This window comes from Heptranchias perlo, chromosome 28 (genome assembly GCF_035084215.1).
Source record: "Heptranchias perlo isolate sHepPer1 chromosome 28, sHepPer1.hap1, whole genome shotgun sequence".
NCBI lineage: Eukaryota > Metazoa > Chordata > Chondrichthyes > Hexanchiformes > Hexanchidae > Heptranchias > Heptranchias perlo.
The window spans coordinates 34,322,612-34,344,372 of record NC_090352.1 but is presented as its reverse complement, the minus strand read 5'-3'; the positions used below and the strand labels follow the sequence as shown (position 1 = coordinate 34,344,372).

The following is a 21,761-nucleotide window of genomic DNA, read 5'->3' as shown; positions in this document are numbered from 1 at the left end:
CATGATGGACGGTGTCCTCGGCGTGAAGACGGGACTTTGTCTCCACAAGGACTGTGCAGTGGTCACTCCTACCAATACAGTCATGGACAGATGCATCTGCGACAGGTAGATTGGTGAGGACGAGATCAGTAGGTTTTTTTTCCTCATGCTGGTTTTCTCGCTACCTGCCACAGGCCCAGTCTGGCAACTGTGTCCTTCAGGACTCAACCAGCTCGGTCAGTAGTGGTGCAACCGAGCCATTCTTGGTGATGGACATTGAAGTCCCCCACCCAGAGTACATTCTGTGCCCTTGCTACCCTCAGTCCTACAACCGACCGATGGAGGAGAGAAAAAATCAGGCAGAGTCCTTGCTTCTGCCTGCTAACCAGGGGCCTTGCTGGAAAGAATGCATGTTGGATGAGGAAAGGATTGGCCTTGGCTATTGTCCCCATGGGAAATAGTCTGCTGACACTCAGCTATCTTCATCTATGAGCTTAGATACTACTAGGGCAAGACAACAGAGGGCTGTTAATGCCTGTGGGATGGTATCCCATCAAGACATAGTGAATCAGAAGAGAAATGGCTGAAAATTAAAAAGGTGATAAAAGTAAGCTGTAATTTGACTTACCAATTTTTGATCAAAACTCAACATCTCTTGATACTTTGATTTCTTTAGTTATCTTTTCCCTCATCACTGCATCTCCACAACCTCCGCCCCCACCCCCCAACATTCTCCGATTGAGAAGGTGGGAAGACCGCCCAATGCAGCTCTTGAGCTGGCTGTTTGGAGATGGTTTGCAAATTTTCAAACTGCTAAGGTGGCACTTGAAATAGGCTTGAACCAATAGTGGCCTATAGAGACAGAACCTAAAGCCAAGCCTCCGATATGGTGACTATAGGCAGGTAATGACTGTGAAAGGATGTGCAATTAGAGTCAGAGCGGACAATAGACTAAGCCAGACATGATATGAATGTAGTTTTCAATTAATCCATTTTGTGCAGGTTGACCAATTTGGCATCAAATTAATCAATTAAATAATAAATAAACAATCTTAAAAAAAAAATGAATGCTTGAACTGTAAAGATGCACATGTTTTTCGTGTTACAAAATCAAAACATGCATTACCCGTGTAAGTACTGCACTTGCACAGTCTTCAGCCTTACCATATACGCTGCTGTTAAAACCTGATAAATAACGGACTGCGCTCCGAGTTCAACTTCATTAACTAGCCCTGTGAACAGAAAATAAATATTAAAATATCCAATTTTCCCCTTGATAGCAGTGAGCGCCATGCTATCCTCGAACTGCTTCTTTTCCCCTCCTGGTGCTGTAGCTCTTGCAACTGAGAGGGGGAGTTAGTGATCTGCTTCCAGGCCTCTGCCATTGCTGCTTAGAAACCCTTGCTGGGGTGAGATCTGAGTGACTTGTTGTAGTTCTCTTTCTGATTTCCCCCCCCCTCCCTCTGTCCTCTATGGTAGTCGCATCAACTACTCCTTGTGGTAGCGAATTCCACATCCTAATTACTTTCTGGGTAAACAAGTTTCTCCTGAATTCCTTACTGGATTTATTAGTGAGTATTTTATATTTGTGTCCTCTGGTTTTGTTCAAGGACTCTTGTCAGCTTCTCGATAATAATGGAAGGTGGTGTTTCGCAATGGGAACTCGCGTCCCCTGGTGGCTGGTTCTTTCTCCTGCCTCTGCTTTTTTTGGGGACAGATTAGAGTGTTTGCCAGAAAGGTTGGAGATGTCCCTCGTACAGGAGACCCACCTCACCAATTTGCAGTGGACTAGAAAGTTTTCACTCATTTAATGAACGAACGAACTTGCATTTATATAGCGCCTTTCAGGAAGTCCCAAAGCGCTTACATGCAAAGAGTCGGGAGTTTTTGACGAAGGGATGTTAGTTTATTTACCTGCTAGGAAAGTTCCAATTTCGTATGTCCACCATTCAACACATAGCATGAGCATGCTGGGAATTGCTAGCCGTATAAAGTTGCCCCACTCCTGCAGACAGTCAGCAGACCATCCTAGATTACAAGAATGGAGTTACTGGGACAATACAGGAAATGTCTAAGAACATAGAGAAGAGAAGGTAGGAGCAGGGAGAGGCCTTTCAACCCATCCATCTTGGCCCAATATTTAGGTCCTTGCTCAGGACTCAAACCACTCATTTTCAGGACAAGACTTAGGGTCAAATCAATATCTCGATCTTGGCCGTGCCATCAAGAGCTGTCATGAAGTGAATGTTAAGCGAATCATCTGGGTTTCTTTTAAGCATCTTTTAATGGGCGGCTTAGTAACGACCAAACTTAAAGGTCTTGAAACAGATCAGCTGCCTGCTCTCTCAGCTGGAGAATGGCACACGTTACTAAGTTAACGTACTGCCTGGTGCGTTACTGAACCGTATGGACCAGGACAGTTTCTAGTTTCAAGCTATGGTTTGTGCTGGGTTGGCCAATCTCAACCCGGGGAGCAGGTGAGGCCCCTGGGTTACTGAGAGGAAAAAGGAAGAGGGAAATATCCAGTGACTGTGTGGAAAATGCAAGTGTGTTCGGGTTACTAACTCTCCAGGATTGTCCTGGAAACGGCAGGAATTGAAGATTAATCTCCAGGGCTCTGCTGCAAATAATCCTGGAGCAAAATCATCAGGACAGTAAGAAAATGGTGTTTTTTGTAAAAAAAAAAATTTCTTTCAATGCTTTCACTTATTAGTTATATTAAAAAAAATTTGGAGGAGATGGGAGAGGGCTGTTTGACTGAAGCTGAGAATCATTCAATCGGGTAATGGAGAGCCTGTTTGCTTCTCAATCGGTGCGGGAAAGCGGTGCGCTACGAGGGTGGACATACTGGTGGACCAATGGTGGAGGTGGTGCAGTGGGAGACAGGAGGTCATGTGATGAAACCTCCAGGAATACGTCCAACTAGAGTTGGCAACCCAAGTGCATGTGGATGTCAAGTGAGGAGAAGATTGGGCTCAGCAGTGACGAAACACAGTCGAACAGCCTGTTGACACGCTACAGGCTCGCACATTTAAAAAAAAAATGGTTACTTGTGTAAGGTACAAGCCCAGTGGCCGTGGAACGATTTCCTCAGCAAGTGTCATTAGGAGGGAAGGGGACAAAAGTAGAAAAAATAAATTAAAAACAGTCCTAATAAGAAACCAATATTGCACACAGACTGTAAATTACCTGTCCAGGTCCCAACGTACAACTTTTTCCATCGAATGTATATAAACAGGAGAATAACTTGACAATACTGAGAGACAACATTGGCAACAGCAGAGCCTCTGAAAAACACCAAGTTCACGTGTTAAAGGCAGCTCCAAAATACAGTCTGGGTTACTACTCAGTGTTGATTAACTTGACGAATATCAAAGGGTGAGTCAGCCAGGGTGACTCTTGCAGAACTCCTGGCTGTCGGTTACAGAACAGGCTTTTCAATGGGGTGGAAGCATTTGCCTGTTATATTTGCCTGGGAAATGGGGGTGAGACCTAAAGATGGAGGGAGGGGGAACAAAAATGAAAGTGAGGGGAAATTATTAGTTCTTCTGACTATATATTGAGTGGAATCCAAGAGGAAGAACTGAAAAATAAACCAGTACTTTCAAGGAGTCGGCACAGGCCCGATGGGCCGAATGGCCTCCTTCTCTTCTGTTCTGTGACATATTGTGATAGTTTTGGTCAGGAAGGAACACAATGTACAAATTTTGAAATCTGCCTGTGTGAGTGGCTGGCAACTCGATCCACAGGTCACGTGACATCAGATTTACTGGCTCTTCAACTATTGCCCCTTAAATTCCGCCTTTGGGCAAAACCAAAGCCCTCTTCTTAGCTTTCTCTGTGCAGCAGGTGTGTCTCCTGTCAGCTAAGGAGGGGAGGCAGCGACTTTGGTGGCTGCAGAAACTATTACCTCTGATGTTGGAATCAAGAACGAGAGGACATAACCTTACAATTAGAGCTAGGACATTTAGGAGGGAAATCAGGAAGCACTTTTTCACACAGAGAGGGAAGTAAAAACCTGAACTCTCTTTCCCCACAAAAGGCTATGGACGCGGGGACAGTTGGAGCTTTCAAGTCTGAGATCGATAAGATTTTCGTTAGATAAGGGAATTGAGGGATATGGAGTTCAGGTACAGATCAGCCATGATCTCATCAAATGGCGGAGCAGGCTCGAGGGGCTGAATGGCCTCCTTCTGTTCCTATGCAGACGGCTCATTTGCTCGCTCGCTTCATGCAGGGTGATGGGGGAGAAAAGAAAGATTTAAAAACAAGAGTAAACTGGAGGGAAGAAAAGTCACAAATCAGATGATTATAGTTTTGATATTTATACAAATAAATGAGAGGTAAATGGTACTTACAGCACTCCTAGTGTTAGCACATACAGTAAGAGGTAATTTACGAGAGCGTTAAAGATGTTCGCAATGAGGCCTGTGAAAACCTGCGGCAAAATAATCCCCTGGAGTGGGAACAAAGCAAAGTCAGTTTTTCTTGGTACTGCCCTTCGATTTATCCAATAGGCAATAACCTGGATGTGGCATGGTGGCACAGTGTATTGACACTCCAAACACAGGTTGCGTTCCCCCTCTTTACAGCTGATCTCAGAGGGGGCGGGGGAGAGGGATGGGGGCAGGGGAGAGGGATGGGGGCAGGCCAGTCACCTCCCCCAGACAGGAGTGGTAATAAAAATCAAAGGGCTGCCACCAGGCCGCTGTTCCATGCCTCCTAGCGACTGGCCGGGGGAGCAGCGATGGGCAGAGGCCCGTGGAGCAGGCTGCTTGTGTGTCATCTCAAATGCAGGCGTAATATTGCCTGGTGAGAGAAAGAAGCAAAAAATAGAAGGCTTTATACTCCCATTCAACAAAAAAAAGACAGTGTGCTTCTATCCACCTCTTAAATTCCTTGGGGGTAATTCTGACTTTGGGCAATAGTGTAAAACGGGCAATATCGGATCAGCCGCCCTTTCTACATCTCTCCCAATTTGAAAATCCACACCCGATTATTTACGTTATTGCCCAAAGTCTAAATGACCCCCCACCCCCGCAACCTTTGAATCTTTTGTGGTAAGCAAGAAGTTGAGGCTAAGTGTCATGGAGGGAGTGGAAAAAATAATGAGGGAGATATCCTAATGAGGTGGTGATTGTCTCCTCCATCTGATGTCAGGTCCACAGCATAAAACTGAACACAATTGGGTATTAATTATCATTAAACTAGTAAAGTGTACAATTGGTGCCAGTGCTTCTGGGCTAGGGAGGGAGAGGGGGGGGAAAATCAGCTTGAGTTACCTTTTTTGATTACTACCCAGTGGCACCTGGTGAAAAAGTTTGTCTGCGTGTGTGTCAGAAGAAGACAGTGTAGGGCTCAGCCGTGATATAACCTCACGGACGGACAAACAAACAACCTTTTGATATTCAACCGGGGTCATAGGTGAAGAAAGGTCACTTGGCTGAGATACCAGCGAGCTGCAGTACCCACTGAACCCGACCCCAGCCTGAACCACTGCATACAGGAGAGCAGTGGAAAAAATTGCTTTTATTCTTTTAAAAAAGGAGCAAAAATTAGCTCTCGATCTGGGAGTGTTTTGATGCCAACACTGGGTGCCAGAAATGGAAGAGTGCTCTATTTCCCCAGTGCTGACATCTATGAAAAAGTTACCAAAGTGGTGACAAGGAACGGTTGGAACGTCCCCTTTAGAGAGGGAGGGAAAAATCAGAGGGCAAGACATCCAAGATCAGCGTTGCCTACCTCCAAATAGTCAATTAAAGAATGGAATTGACAGAATCCTGCAAACAGGTAGTCTGCAACAGTATGTGTGGGAGGATGAAAAGAGGAGAAACTTTAAAAAAAAACACTAATCTTTCACAGTTGCGATGCCCCTTTAATTGCTGATGCTCACTGTCTAGGCTCACGGCACAAGATAAGAATTTTAAGGAGTCGGAAAAGGCCATTCGGTCCAAGAAGCCTCTCAATTTGTGCTAGATCAACTTCATGGACCATATCCCTCAATCCCTTTTTTCCAGAAATATATTTAATTGTCTCTTTAAACCCCAATTTTACTGTCTGCTTCAATGGCCTTCTCTAGTCCAGTATCCTCTGTCTAAATTATTTCTGCCTGACTTCCTGTCTCAATCCTACTTTCTTCATTTTGTACTTCTCTTCCCCCCTTTTGCAGTTGAACAATTCACCAACAACAATTTTGCCAATTCCCTTTATAGGGTTGAAAACGTGGATGTAATGACAGTACTTTCGGAACCGAACCCCATGACGACTCACTGCGTTCAGGAGACAAACAAGGAAATTTGTTGGAGATATTTTCTGACGTAAAACAATTGTTTCAAGCCTTTGCCCCCCCAGGATGACACTCTGCTAGTATGGAACACTGTGTACTTTTAACAGCTCCATAATTATCCATTTCACCTAACGTGATGCCAAATGTGTACCGGCAATGAATTCACAGAAACACTGGGCCCGATTTTAACTTGGGGCGGGATTGATGCCTACGGGGGGGTTTGAAGCAGAGGGCCAGGCCTCGTTTTAATATCTGTCTCCCACCCGAAGCCGTTGGGAATTACGTCAAGGGTGGGAATTGTGGTGAGAGCTGGACGTCACCGGGGAGCCAAGGGAATGGTCACCGGCATATGGTAAATGCTGGGGTGGGGTTCCTAGAAAGATGCCCGAGTACTCGTGCTCCTCCTCGCCCTCAAGGAATCCTTCCAAAGAAAAGATCTTACCGTGGCCTCTTCCGGCCACTCTGCTGCCTCCCGCCAGGTTTCTTTGGCAGGTTTGCCAACGGACGGGCCTCCCCGAGTTGCAGTAAAAATAGCATTGCTCGGTGCTGTGACCTTTCCGTTTCGATTAGGCCCCCCCCCCACCTGCCCCATAACGGGAGACTTGGCCGACTTGAAAGTCAGCGAAGAGAAAATGGTGCCGGGTGGGAACCGAGCAACCTCGGGCCGGTAAGACGACTCGCCCGATTTTAACCCTTTACCAAGCACCGTTCCCGCCCACCAGCGGCAGCTGGAATCAGCTGAAGGAGCCAAAGAAAGGAACAGTGGATGATTACTGAATGTGCATGACAATGGCACAATACCAGTGGGTCTAGTTCCACCTAAACACGTGTCTTTGTGCCATAAACGTGCCCCCCTCAACAGAGGAAGAAAGAAATATGGCGCCTGTCACGACCTCTGAATGTCCCAAAGCCCTTTACAGCCAATTAAGTGCTTTTGACGTGTAGTCACTGTCGTAGTTTTGGGAAATGTGGCAGCCAATTTGCGCACAGCAAAGTCCCACAAACAGCAGTGAGATAAATGACCAGACAATTTGTTTTTAGTGACGTTACTCGAGGAATAAATATTGGCCAAGACACCGACGAGAACTGCTCTGCTCTCCTTCGAATAATGTTCTGGGATGTTTTACATGCACCTGAAAGGGCAGATGGGGCATCTATTTAACGCCTCATCTGAAACAAGCTGTTGAATAAGTGCTTATAAATTACTGTTTATTAGAGGATGAATACTTAACACATTCATATGTCATGAAACAGCCTGGTATTTCAGCAGAGGTGCTAAACGTGTTAAAACAATGGACGGAGCAATATCATACAAATGTTTTAAGCATTTAGCTGCTAACATTACCAACAGTAATTTCTAGGCCAACATCTATTAAACACTTAAGACTACTTGGAAGCCAGCAATGATGTGTGTAATTAAAATGTGCAATGGGCCCCACCAACAGTGCAAGTCTGAGCCAAATATCAGAACAAGTTTGGCCACCATTAACATCTTTGTTTTCACACATACTGACAAGATTCGGAGAGGGTTTGACAGGGTAGATGCTGAGAAGCTGTTTCCCTCGGCTGGAGAGTCTAGAACTAGGGGGCATAGTCTCAGGATAAGGGGTCGGCCATTTAGGACCGAGATGAGGGGAAATTTCTTCACTCAGAGGATTGCGAATCTTTGGAATTCTCCACCCCAGAGGGCTGTGGGTGCTCAGTCGTTGAGTATATTCAAGGCTGCGATAGATAGATTTTTGGACTCTAAGGGAATCAAGGGGTTTGGGGATCGTGCGGGAAAGTGGAGTTGAGGTTGAAGATCAGCCATGATCTTATTGAATGGTGAAGCAGGCCTACTCCTGCTCCTATTTCTTATGTTCTTGTGTCTTCCTGGAAACATGTACAACAAGAATTTGCATTTATATAGGGTCTTTAACATAGAAAAGCATGCCAAGGCGCTTCATAGCACTGTAATCAAACAAAGATCTTTGGCCAAGCCAAAGAAAGAGATATCGAGGGGTAACTAAAAGCATGGTCAAAAAGGAGGTTATAAAGAGAGTCTTAAAGGAGAATGGAGCGAGGTGGAGAAATGGAGGGGTTTAGGGAGGGAATTCCGGAGATTAGGGCCTAGGCAGCTGAAGGCACGGCCGCCAATGGTAGGCCAGAGGAGTGGGGGATGCATTGAAGAGAGGCCAGAGTTGGAGGAATGCAGAGTTCTCAGAGGATTGTGAGGCTGGAGTAGGTTACAGAGATAGAGATAGGGAAGGTAGGTCAGACAGCATATGGGTGATAGGTGAGCTTGACTTAGTGTGTGGTAGGATATGGGCAGTGGAAATTTTGGATGAGCTGAGGTGGGTCGAGGGTGGCCTGCAGAGCATTGGAATAGTCGAGTCTGGAGGTGACAAACGCATGGATGAGGCTTTTGGCAGCAAATGGGCCGAGGCGAAGCAGAGATGGGTGATATTATGGGGATGGAGGTAGGTGGTCTTTGTGATGCAGAGAGTATGTGGTTGGAAACTCAGCTGAAATTTCACAGGAGTGATTATCAAACAAAATTTGATGCCGAGTCACATAAGGAGATATTGGGACAGGTGACCAAAAGCTTCGTCAAAGAGCTAGATGTTAAGGAGAGTCTTAGAGGAGGAGAGAGAGGCAGAGAGATTTAGGGAGCAAATTCCAGAGCTTAGGGTCTAGCAGCCGAAGGCCGATGAAAATTGGGGATGTGCAAGAGGCTAGAATTGGAGGAACGCAGAGATTTCGGAGGGTTGTGGGGCTGGAGGAGATTAGAGATTGGGAGGGACTTGAAAACAAGGATGAGAATTTTTTTCTTATTTGTTCATGGGATGTGGGCATCACTGGTGAGGCCAGCATTTATTGCCCATCCCTAATTGCCCTTGAGAAGGTGGTGGTGAGCTGCCTTCTGGAACAACTGAGTGGCTTGCTAGGCCATTTCAGAGGGCGATTAAGAATCAACCACATTGCTGTGGGTCTGGTGTCACATATAGGCCAGACCGGGTATGGACAGCAGGATTCCTTCCCTAAAGGGCATTAGTGAACCAGATGGGTTTTTACGACAATCCGGTAGCTTCATGGCCACCATTACTGATACTAGTTTTTTTTTATTCCAGATTTTATATAATTAATTGAATTCAAATTCCCCAGCTGCCATGGCAGGATTTGAACTCATAACTCTGGAATATTGGTGCAGGCCTCTAGATTACTAGTCCACTAACATAACCACTATGCTACTGTACCCTACGGTTATAATCTAAACAGAGCAGGGGAACTTATAAATCAACGTGATTCATTAAAACAGCAACTGTGCAATAGCATTGAGACGACCACTCTGGCTTTTAAGAATGATCAAATGTCTGGACACTTTATGGCACAAACTGAAAACCTGACATGGATTAATGACCAAGGAATGTAGAAAATATGCCATGGTGACCTAATCACAGAAATAACCCACTTGTGGACTAAGTGATCAGATCTTTTAAAGAATATTTCCTTCCTTTTTTTTCAAACAACTGTTTGTATTTCCTCCATATTCTCTCCTGCGCAGGTCTCCCTTCGGTGCACGACATCACTGGCCGAGTAGCTTAGCGGACAACCTAGTCCTGGGACTTGACCTGTGACACTTCTTTTTTTTTTGACTGTGTGAGGGGCCTCCCCTCCTTCCTTCCCTTCCCCCTTCCACCCTCTGGATGTCTTGGCCTCTAATCTTTTCTCCCTCCCTGCCGGGAGACACCTGGCCACCGCTCGCTGTCTCCCCACAAAGGTATCGCTGAGACCAGGAACTTACCGTGTGGGGAATCGTGGGGGGCAAACCTGCTCCATCACCGTGCCACCTGGAACAGTTTCCACTTTCAACATCCACTTGCTACGTATCCTCTACGTACCGCCAAGTTTTTATGAATCTTCTACCTGATCCCAGTTGAACTTTAAATTAAGGGAAATGAAACTGAAAGAATTCCAATTACGATTCACAGCAACAATCATTAAATTAACTGCGTTTGCAAAAAAATAAAAATTCAAAAGTTTGGTGACTGTACCTGATTCTGGAGGTATCTGATCTCTAACTGGTAAAGAAATACTGCCTGAGAAAATACACAAGGAAAAAAATTAGTACGACAGCTGGTGTGGTGATTGATATCTAGATGGGAATAAAGCTTCATTCACACTTTTCTTCAAAGTTTGTTGGGCTCATGTTCTTCAGCTTGACTGTGTCGTTTGCACTGCCCTAACATGGCCCAAGTAGTAGCTTGCTTTAAGAATTCAAACTAGTGAGGTTACATTTAAAAGTGAGAGGGCATCTCCAATGTATTAGTGGGTAAATGTAAACCCCACCCCCCCACCCCTTACAGTATGGTACTGAAGCACGGACCAAGAGGTTCCTGGGTTCAGTCATGGTGCGTGCTGAGGTAGCTGGGGCAACATTTGCAGGCACTACAGTTGGCTTCACTACACAAGGGAAATATCAGCCTGGGTTCCCTGTCCAGCTATCCTCTGCGTTCGTGGATATTGAACGAGGACACATTTGAATAGCATACCAACACTTACTCTCTCGTCTTACACATGTACATAGAAAGAAACAACTTGCGTTTATTTATATAGTGCCTTTCACGACCGCAGCTTGTCCCAATGCGCTTTATAGCCAACAAAGTACTTTTGAAGTGTAGTAATGTAGGAAACGCGGCAGCCAATTTGCGCACAGCAAGACCCCACAAACAGCAATGTGATAACGACCAGATAATCTTTATTTAAGTGTTGGTTGCGGGATAAATATTGGCCAGGACACCAGGGCGAACTCCGCTGTGCTTCTTCGAAATAGTGCCATGGGATCTTTAACGTCCACCTGAGAGGGCAGACGGGGCCTCGGTTTAATAGCACCTCCGACACAGCAGCACTCCTACAGGTGTCTGCTGTGACTCTGTGGGTAGCACTCTCACCTCTGAGTCAGACAGTCATGGGTTCAAGTCTCACTCCAGAGACCTAAGCACATAATCTAGGCTGACGTTCCAGTGCACCACTGAGGGAGTGCTGCACTGTTGGAGATTCCGTCTTTCGGATGAGACGTTAAACCGAGGCCCCGTCTGCCCTCTCAGGTGGACGTAAAAGATCCCATGGCACTATTTTAAAGAAGAACAGGGGAGTTCTCCCCAGTATCCTGATCAATATTTATCCCTCGACCAACTTCACTTTTAAAAAAAAAGAGTATCTGGTCATTATCTCATTGCTGTTTGTGGGGCCTTGCTGTGCGCAAATTGGCTGCTGTGTTTCCTACATTACAACAGTGACTACATTTCAAAAGTACTTCATTGGCTGTAAAGAGTATTGTGATGTCCTGAGGTCGTGAAAGGAGCTATAGAAATCCACGTTCTTTCTTTCTTTACTGAACTGGAGTGTCAGCCTAGACTTAGTGCTCAAGTCACTGGATTGGGGCTGGAACCCACAATCTTCTGACTCACACGAAAGTGTTACCCACTGAACCACAGCTAACACGTGGCTGAATAACGACAACTGAAGCAAGATACTGGAGCCTGTCCTCTGGTCAACCTGACCTGCATGATTTGTTCAGCTACCTTGCCCCTATGGGTGCTGAGGCCAATTAGATCATCCTACTGTCATCCAGTCAAATCAGCGGAGACTGGGGACTGAACCGAGGAACCTACCCGGTCTCTATGGCCGAGTGCCACACCGGGCAGGGCACTGACCCACGTGGAGATCCACAGTGACTTCTTTAATTGGACTCATTTGCAACGCTTAAGTTTCAACTGGCTGGTTTGTTAATGAGCTGCGCACTATATCAAATAATTTACTTACAGGAAGGCCAGGGAGAAATATCCATACATAGAGCTGAGTTAACCTGCAAGAAAAAGCAACAGTGGTTGGTAAAGAAACAGGAACCCATAGAACATCAGCATCTCTAACTCAAACACAGGCAGAGGTCATAAAGTACATGCTGATAGAACTGAAGGCTGAGAAAGATTTAATCATAATTATGTGCAACTGTTTGGAAATAAGTCCTAATGGAAAGACTCGTGATTTTGATGCCGTACAGAAATACATTAATAGACACGATAAAACAATGAATGTTAAAACATAATTAGCCAGTAAATGCTATTTCCTGATCGTGTAGTTTAAAACCACGTCTGAAAGTAATTGCATAGGGTAATTATTCACATTTTGTTGTAAGTAAGTGGATGGATTTATTTTCTAAAGAAGTGCCAAACAAGCAGCTGGCTCTGTGCTTCTAGGGGGCTTGGCATCTAACAAGCTCACTGAGTTCAAATCACAGGAGTGCCTGTCAGTCAGACTCATTGCTTAAAGGAGTACATTCAGTTCTTAGCCAGGCAGCTCTGTATGGCTGAAGAGGATTTTGCGTCAGCGGAAAAGAACTGACCTGCACTTAACCTGGAACAGGCTTCCAGCCGGCCTGTTAGAGAGCGACTATTACTGACAGTATCTGTGGAGAGAACTAAAGAGCACAGTTCCCACCTGTTCACCTGCAGCAACTCTCCCCAAAGGGAAGGAGGCCTTTAATCCCATCAAGGATTAAATCTAATTTATTTAGACCTACAATAGGAACTCTGTCTTACTACTTTTTCTTTTTTTTAAATTTTCTAAATTAGTTTTTTTTTGTGAACCAGCTCATGCAAACCACTATTCCCAAACCGAAAGAACAGCATGTGACAAATGATCAGTTCTCTGTTGACATATCATCTCATTTCCCTGCTCACTATTTGGGGAAACCTCCAGGCCTTTGCTGGGCCCTGCTTGCGATGGGAACTTTATTGGATGGTAAATGTAATGGAGCCTGTGTCCTACCCTACTCCATGACCCAGCACCTTTCTGCAATTGGCCACCCCCTCGGGGAGCACCTTCTTTCTAAAGTGTTTATCTACACTAACAGCACATTTGTTTCTTTTGTAATAAAATAGAACGTTTCTCACTTGGCCACCTCAGGAGATTGTTGGACAGCCAACAGGATGTGTTCGGTGTTAATGAGGAGAGCCCAACAGGGAAAGCAGAATATCATGAGAATGAGAATCCCTCGCTGGAGAATCACTCCGATTCTCTTCAAGTTTTTACTGCCAAATGTCTGAAAATCAGAAGAAATTAAAAAAAAACACAGCTCATGTCTCTTCTCAATCTTCTTTAAATGGAAACAAATTAAGTTCTGTGAGTTTCTGTTCGTAGTATTTAGCCCTGAGAAATTACTGATATCCCCCCCCCACCTCAGTCACTGCCTCCATTAATCACCTTTTGATTTCTGTTGCTGAAACAATGTTCAATCCAATGAACATCTGCGTTAGATTCCTGATTAACAAGGGAGTCGAAGGTTATAGTAGGTAGAAGGAAAAGTAGAGTTGAGGTCACAATCAGATCAGCCACAATCTTATCAAATGGTAGAGCAGGCTCGAGGGGCCGAATGGCCTACTCCTGCTCTTAATTCGTATGTTCGTATGTATGTAACTATTTTGCCATTAATTCCATGGGCCTAGTAGATAATATACACTGAATTTTCCTCAAACAATTTTGTCATCTCTGTGAATAAATGCAGTAGACTTTGTCATAAGTGAACTGGTACCAAGTTTTTGCCGAAGCTGATCTGAAGCCAGTCATTAGAAGGTAAGTGAGCATTCTCAGGTCTAATTCATCCCTTAATTCCACTCCTGAATGCTTCTCTCAAAGCTGTTCTATCCACTTTGAGGTGTGCATTAATGTCTGAGGGTTCTGGCCCTTTGATTTTTCTCTCCCTCCCTCCCTCTGTGGGGAGGTATTTGCACTCAGATCTCCGACCAGCAAACTCGATGTGCGACAAATCTAAGGCACCAACATGCATGGTCCCACCATAAAAACGGGTTTCTTTTCAACCAAATTTCCCCCTTTTCCTGACAGCGCTGACTGTTGCTGGGTATTTGGTGCTCTCCAGCACCTGGTCCAATTGGCCATTCTTTACGTGAGAGCCTAGACGGGGTCATTTTAACCTAACACGCCCATTGGGAAACCCATGGGACCAGTTTTACACTCTGCCCAATATTACACCCTGACTTCAATGGAGAGTAAAATCTGGCGAGGTGTAAAACCAGCATTGTACCCGATGCCCTCAGTTTCCCAATGGGCGGATTAGGTTAAAATTGCCCCGAGTGTCAGCAGGCTATTTACCACAAGTGGCATCACATCTGTGTCCAACTCTGTTCTAACCCAATGCTCATACGTTCCATCAGTGGCTGAGTCACTGGATATTAATCAGGAATGGGAACCCTAGCTGATTTCTCATTGCCCAGCCCGAAAGTACCAATGGCAATTGTAGCATCCCTACTGCAGCTCCAGTTGAAATCAGCCCCACCTCATTTAGATGTCTCAGTTTTATACTGGAATAGTGTATTTCTTAAGTGCCAAAGTTTAAAGATTTATCCTTCTCCAATGTAACAAAATAATCCTCCCTGCTGGTAACAAAAGGAGGTAAATTTGTTTTCTTTCTGCACCTACCTGAGATATAAGAGTGTCGCACGCTGACGCTAACCCAGCACCTACGGAGATACCTGATACATTTATTACCTGCACAAAAGTAATGAAGAGAAGAAAAGGAAGCATTTAATAATCTAATTGTAGATATCACTAATATGCTATCAAAACAATATGAGATGTAACGCTGTTTATATATGGACAAAATACCATTGTCTTCTAATTCCTTTTCATTCATTCTCGGGACGTGGGCATCGCTGGCAAGGCCGGCATTTATTGCCCATCCCTAGTTGCCCTTGAGAAGGTGGTGGTGAGGCTGACTAATACAATAAATTGATAGTTTCTATTTTACTAAGGGTACATTGCAATAAATAAAATCTAATTTCAAACATACTTACCGCTGTGGCAAGGCAAACAGCATCCAACTCAACTTTTCCTAAATGTCCACAGAATATGGAGCTAACAATACCTATGAGAAAGACCATCAGCTGTGACAAAACCTGCAAAAAAAAGAACAATTGATTTTATAGTATTATAAAATCAATCATTTAAAATTGATTTGTACTTTTTAAAAAAAAATCAAATCACAGGTTCTGATCCAACTAAAATCAGTTCATATTTCTTACTGAAAATAATGGAATTTCTCTTTGGAAAAGCTAAGATTTCAAGTTTTCAAAATTAAGAAGAGAAAGGAAAAAGTTTGATGCATCCGGGCAAATTGTTCACTGCAGCAAATGGCTCAAATATCAACAGCTACAAATTAAAAATTAAGAAGTTTGGAGTAATTGAGGAGGGTGAGAAACTTACTCACCACAAAGGGTAACAGAGTTGAAGAATAAATTACCAGGGAAGGCCACTGAAGCAAAGGCTGCAAAATGAGTTCAAGTAGCAACGACCTGGATTTCTAAGAGAAGCAATTGAGGGACATAAGTGGAGGAGGAGGGGGGAGCTGGGGTTGAGATCTATGAAAAAAAGGGCCAGTGTGTTAGGCCTAAGAACTCCCCAATCTTCAAACAATGCTATGGGATCCTTCATGTCCACATGAACCATCAGAGCAGGTAGACAGAATCTTGACTTAATATCTCATCCAAAGGATGGCACCTCTGACAATGCAGCACTCCCTCAGTACCGTATTGGTGTCAGCCTAGATTATGTGCCCAAGTTCTGAAATGGGCCTTGAACCCGTAAGCTTCTAACTCAGAGGCAAAAGTGCTACCAACTGAGCCAAGTTCACATTTCCAAACTTGCGCACTATTAAGGCATGCAGTTATGCTAGTTTTAAAAAAAATATTCTTTTACTTTTAGTTTCCTGAATATTTTATAGTCAAGGCACATCTTACTTTGTTGACAATATCTCTTAAATGTGACCAAATATCTGATAGGTGGTGCATACACGCGAGTGGGTCATAGATGACGCGGGTGGCTTGTGTTCACTCACTGGGGGGACTTTTAACCTCCCAGGATGAGCGGGGGGGGGTAAATTTCAAAAATTGGAAACCCGACCCCAACCCGCCTCCAACGTCCGGTTTTAACGGAGGTGGGTTGGGGGGCAGGTGACTAATCTGCTCTCCAGAGGAGAGTCCACAATAAGAACTGAGTGCTTCAAATTTAACCATAGTTTTACTTTTAATGGCTGTGGGACGGTTTTGCCAGAGCTCGGGAAAGCCAGCAGCTGAAGGGAGCCGAGACAGTTAAGTGCCTTTCCAGCACTGCTTGTGGGCCAGAAAGAACGGGAGTGCTTCCCCCCGGCCCCCCGAGCAAACCTGCTTCCCTCCCCGTGATCCGCCAGCCCCCAGATCCTCCCTTCACCCTCCATGATCTCTCCATCAGCCTCCTCGATCTCCACCCTCCACCCCCAACCCTGACCTCACTCCTCTCCGCTCCCTGCCTGCGGCGTACCAGCACAGGCCCACCCTCACGGCACCCAGCCAGCCTCTCGATCTGGCTGGCTGCCGACCGAGAAACAGACAAAAAATATAAATGAGGTCCTGCTGTCAAATTCGGCAGGACCCCCGCATTTCCTGGCCGATATGATGCCCCCTCCCCCGATCCCTCCTTGCGTCCCCATAAATATCGGGGCCGCTGTGTCTGCAGAGAGGTTTGCCGGAGCACTATTAAAAGGGTTAGAATCATAGAATCATAAAGCACAGAAAGAGGCCATTCGGTCCATCGTGCCTGTGACGGCTCTTTGGTAGAATTACCCAATTAGTCCCATTCCCCTGCAATTTTTTTCCCCTTCAAGTATTTATCCAGTTCCCTTTTGAAAGTTACTATTGAATCTGCTTCCACCACCCTTTCAGGCAGCGCATTCCAGATCATAACAACTGACTTTTTGTTTGCCAAGCCTTTGATGACTTATGTCCTTTTAATTCAAGTTTTCTCTCTCTCACGCAGTCTGTGAGCTGCCTCAAGCAGTCAAAAAAGGAAGCACTTTTAGCAAGACCCTTGTTAGCCTCTTCCCCCACCCCCTATTGGCTTAATAGGTAAACACACGGCATCAAGTGGTACTAAGCCATACAAGAGAGTAGCTGGGCCCCAGCAACAGGCAGCACCCTCGGGAGAGGAGATGTGGTGGAGAGTGGGGTGACCGCCAAAAAAGCAGTTTCAAAAAACGAGCTCTTTTGCTCGAAGCTTGGGTGTGTTTTGTCGTCGCAGTTTGAGATGCTGTAAATGACCCTTGCTATCTTTTTGATTTTTTTATTTTAGTACAAAAAGGCTTGTCAAGTAGCAAAGTTACAAACGTGGCAGAGAGCTTATGATGGGTGCCCCTTGCCAGCTGATTTCAAGGAAGGGGGGACACGGAGAAGCTGTAACAGCGCAGCTGTTGCATTCCCACGTTGGTACACATCCAAAGTCTCGAGCCTTCTGAAAACTGCTGCTTTAAGCTTATCTTTTTTTAGATACTGAGTTCAGAATCTTACAGCCAAACTATATAAGTGGTTGTGTCACTAAAAGATGACTTTTTTTGCAGGACAGTTCCTTTTTTAAAACAAGAGAAAGTTTTAAAACTGCATTGAAATCAAAACTCATTGCACCATCTCCTCATTCTTTCCCAGGAAACCAAAACTGGGGCATCCCTTTACTTTCCTCTTACAAATATAGGCTTTTAAAACCTAAGTTTGGCATCATCCAACCATAGTTCCTGATTTACTTCATATTCTCTCCTAATCTTTTCAATGTTGTTGGTATCTCCTGTACTTGGCCTTTCTTTAAGTTTGTTCAAAAGAACTTGGAAGCAACACGAGAGAGTACTGTCCACTTAACCCGAGACTCGTTCATTAAGATGAGCGGTTGTCTTCAGAACATTCTTTTAGGCTTCCCCTCCACCCACCGTAGCTCCATTGCTAGTCCTTTCTATCTTTATTAAGGCTCCTTAAATAACTGGTTCTCCTTCTTGATATTGCACTTTATTCTCTGCCTCTATTGCGTTCCTCCCTTGTGTATCCCACTTGCTAGATCCCTCTCTCTCGTCTTCTCATCCCGATTGCTGCTTCTCTCTTGTGTTCGTGTTGTCAGTTCCCGTCTCTCAATCTCTTTCTTTCTCGTGTCGACAATCCAGGTTTTACTCCCTTGTGTCTCCAATGACTGTTCCATTTATTGGTTTGAAATAAGCTTACCAAATATGGATCATTCATTTTGGTTTAGACAACAACTTGCATTTATCTGGCGCCTTTAGTGTAATAAAACGTTCCAAGGCACTTATTTTAATAAGTAGCCTATTTTAATGTCTGTTACTCTTAAACACGTGGAGCTTTGTATATGTTTAACAGGCTTGTAATTTGTGTCTTAAATAACATAAATATCAATCCTAATATTTCCAAACGTTGTCAGCTCTGCCTCACTTTCCCATTTTCTTTCTAGTTCTTTCCTTCTTTCTCTCGTCCCATTTCCTGCTATTTTTCCTTTGTGTGTCTCAGGTGTGATCTTGTTCTCTGTGATACACTGACACTAGATTTTAATAACCTTCAACAACAGTACTTACGCACTATAGGGGTTTATCCATTATTTCTGTGTATATAACATCAAGAAGATTCCTTTAAGAGAGAGAACCAAATGGAGTCAGCTGATCAGACACACACAAAACAGAATCATAGAATGTTACAGCACAGAAACAGGCCATGCAGCCCATCAAGTCTGTACTGATGTTCTTCTACATATCAGCCATCTAGTGTAATCCCACTATCCTGCTTGCTCCCTGTATCTTTTAGTGTTCACACAAGGGTATTATGTGAATTAAGACTACCAAAAAGCACACTGCAGAGATGCAAAAAACTGCAGCAAACATGAAGAGTGAAGTACATAGGAACGGGAGTAGGCCATTCAGCCCCTCGAGCCTGTTCCGCCATTCAATTAGATCATGGCTGATCTGTATCTTAACTCCATCTACCCGCCTTGGTTCCATAACATTTTAATAGCCTTGTCTGACAAAAATCTATCAATTTCAGTTTTGAAATTTTTCAATGGACCCCCAGCCTCAACAGCTTTTCAGGGGGGAGAGAGTTCCAGATTTCCACTACCCATTGTGTGAAGAAACACTTTCTGACATCACCCCTGAATGACCTAGCAAGGTTATGTCCCCTTGTTCTGGACTTTCCCACCAGAGGAAAGTTTCTCTCTCTCTACCCTATCAAATCTTTTAATCATCTTAAACACCTCAATTAGATCACCCCTTAATCTTCTATACTCGAGGGAATACAAGCCTAGTCTATGCAAACTGTTCTCATAATTTAACCCTTTTAGCCCCGGTATCATTCTGTGCTGCGCCCCCTCCAAGGCCAATATATCCTTCCTGAGGTGCGGTGCCCAGAACCGAATGCAGTATCTCCAGATGGGATGTAACCAGAGGTCTGTACAGCTGTAACATAACTTCCACCCCTTTATATTCCAGCCCTCATGAGGTGAAGGCCAACATTCCATTCGCCATTTTAAATTATTTTTTGTACCTGTCCACTAGCTTTTAGTGAATTCTGTACTTGGACCCCTAAATCCCTCTGCTCATCCACAGTTCCGAGCTTCTCACCATTTAGCTGAAACATCATTGCAAATTTTGGTCACAGTGTGAGACTGCATTGAGGGGGCATCTTCATGCCATTTAAGCTTCCTCACACTGGTGGCAAAACCTTTTTTTAAGATTAATTTTTCATCTTTTCGTGGCAGCAAAGAATTATCCCACCAGCTCTTCCTTAATATTAAACAATTAACTAGCTTTGAACATCGGTGAGTGCAGCTTGCATCCAATGATCACTTGGCCAACTGGACACTGATGTAGTATAATTAGCACGACCAGCTCCATGTTGCTCTAAAGCTGATACTGGCGTCTGCAGAAAAAACACCAGTACAGTATTCAAAAATACGTAAGCATTACTACCAGGGTTGCCAACCCTCCAGGATTGCCCTGGAGTCTCCAGAAATTAAAGATTAATCTCTTGGACACTGCTGGTGAGCAACCCGGGAGAAAAAAATCATGGGGGCATTCAAAAAAATTTGAATCAAAAATGTTTTTTTTCATTTTCTTTGAACGCTTTCATCTATTAGTTATAAAAATATTGGAGATGGGGAAAAAAGGCGATTGGAGGCGGGAAGGCATTTGATGAAACCTCCAGGAATAGGTCCAACCAGAGTTGGTAACTCTAATTACTACTCAAATATATATTATTCAAAATACTTTCATCATTCAAAATGCCTGAGCAAACCCACCAAAATCACTATATTTTAATTTTTGCTTATTTGGAAAATTATTTTCTGTATGTTACGTACTTTTTTCTATATAAAATTACACTAAATAGTCCAAAACCCATGAAATGATTGGACGATGAGAGCTGTTCAGGCCAGTCACAGACTCAGCTGAGGTCACGTGCTGTTTCAGGCAAAGGGTATTGAGGGTTACGGGACAAAGGTGGGTCGATGGGAGTTAAGGTGCAGATCAGCCATGAACTAATTGAATGGCGGAATGGGCTCGAGGGGCTGAATGGCCTACACCTGTTCCTATGTCCACACGTTTCTGCTTCCCGCCCAAAAGGATGGGGGTGGGAAGATAATTGGGGCTGGGGGAACAGGCACACCTCAAACCCAGGTAATAAATCAGTGGCAGCTCATTGAGAGAGAGCCAGACACTCCACAGAAAGCAGGGAGAAGAGCATGAGGGGCTGAAACACTTCTTAAAGATGATTTAATTGGCAATATGTATCTGGGGCAAGTAATGAAACCCCAATAAATGTATCTTTCCATTGAAGACGGTTTAACAAGCGCCTGATGTTATTTACCCTCATTCTTTGATCATTATATTTCACAGTTATTTAATAGACAGCATGGTCCTCACAATTGGAATATCTTCTCCCTCTTCAGAATCAGATCATGTGAACTTTTAATGTAATATTTCTGAAATGTAAACTCACCACTGGCCCAGCCAGTCGGAAAAGATCTCTCACTTCCTTCCAGAAATTGACGGGTACCAAACTCCTAATTTTCCTCAGTATGGGAGTCTGGCAAACATCGTTGACAGCCTCTTGCATCGAGCCGTTCATTTTTTCCCAAACCCCTCTCTCTCTCTCTCTCTCCCTCCTCGGCGGAGAAATCCAGCGGTGTCACCTCTTCTGATCTGAGATAAAGTTACGGCCTTAAATACAATTCCGTACGTGGACCTCCGACACCGACGTGATGAGTGATGAGCTCCTTATACTGAAGGGCCCACACCACCCATTAGATCCTTCGTTTACAGCTTGCTTCTTGTGTTAGGGTCACTGCGCATCGCAATAATCAAATGGTGGTTGCACCGTTTTAAAAAAAAAAGATGCAACTTCCAACACGTTGGAAAACGTTTAACTGATCATTTTTGCTTGATGTTCTAGTCATTGCTGGCTTCTGGCCAGGAAGTGGAGAGGTGGAGGACTTTCATCAGTGCGTGCACCACACTAATAAACAGTATGGTTTTAGCATATCATGTTAGTGACACATAGCTTTTGTTTATGCAATTTTGTGCCTGAACTACGCCAAGTCTCACATGTCTCCTTTTTGTATTTCTGTGTGGTCCTGTAATTATTAT

General features: G+C 44.3%; 1 protein-coding gene across 2 annotated transcripts in view; it reads right to left on the bottom strand.

The window, feature by feature from the left end:
- The window catches only part of LOC137345037 (multidrug and toxin extrusion protein 1-like), a 32,650-nt gene extending 11,342 nt beyond the window's left edge, over positions 1–21,308 (bottom strand). The window contains exons 1-11 of one of the 2 annotated variants that reach the window (XM_068008445.1): positions 21,115–21,198; positions 18,702–18,753; positions 15,118–15,219; positions 14,744–14,812; positions 13,201–13,349; positions 12,071–12,113; positions 10,300–10,344; positions 4,338–4,435; positions 3,169–3,266; positions 1,894–2,007; positions 1,144–1,211 (exon numbers count right to left, since the gene is read on the bottom strand). In XM_068008445.1, coding sequence (XP_067864546.1) covers positions 1,144–1,211; positions 1,894–2,007; positions 3,169–3,266; positions 4,338–4,435; positions 10,300–10,344; positions 12,071–12,113; positions 13,201–13,349; positions 14,744–14,812; positions 15,118–15,204 — 771 coding nt within the window. In that variant the 5' untranslated portion in view covers positions 15,205–15,219; positions 18,702–18,753; positions 21,115–21,198. Of the gene's footprint in view, positions 1–1,143; positions 1,212–1,893; positions 2,008–3,168; positions 3,267–4,337; positions 4,436–10,299; positions 10,345–12,070; positions 12,114–13,200; positions 13,350–14,743; positions 14,813–15,117; positions 15,220–18,701; positions 18,754–21,114 lie in introns of both variants that reach the window. The other variant, XM_068008444.1, reaches the window with a different exon arrangement.
- Positions 21,309–21,761: the final 453 nt, after the last annotated feature.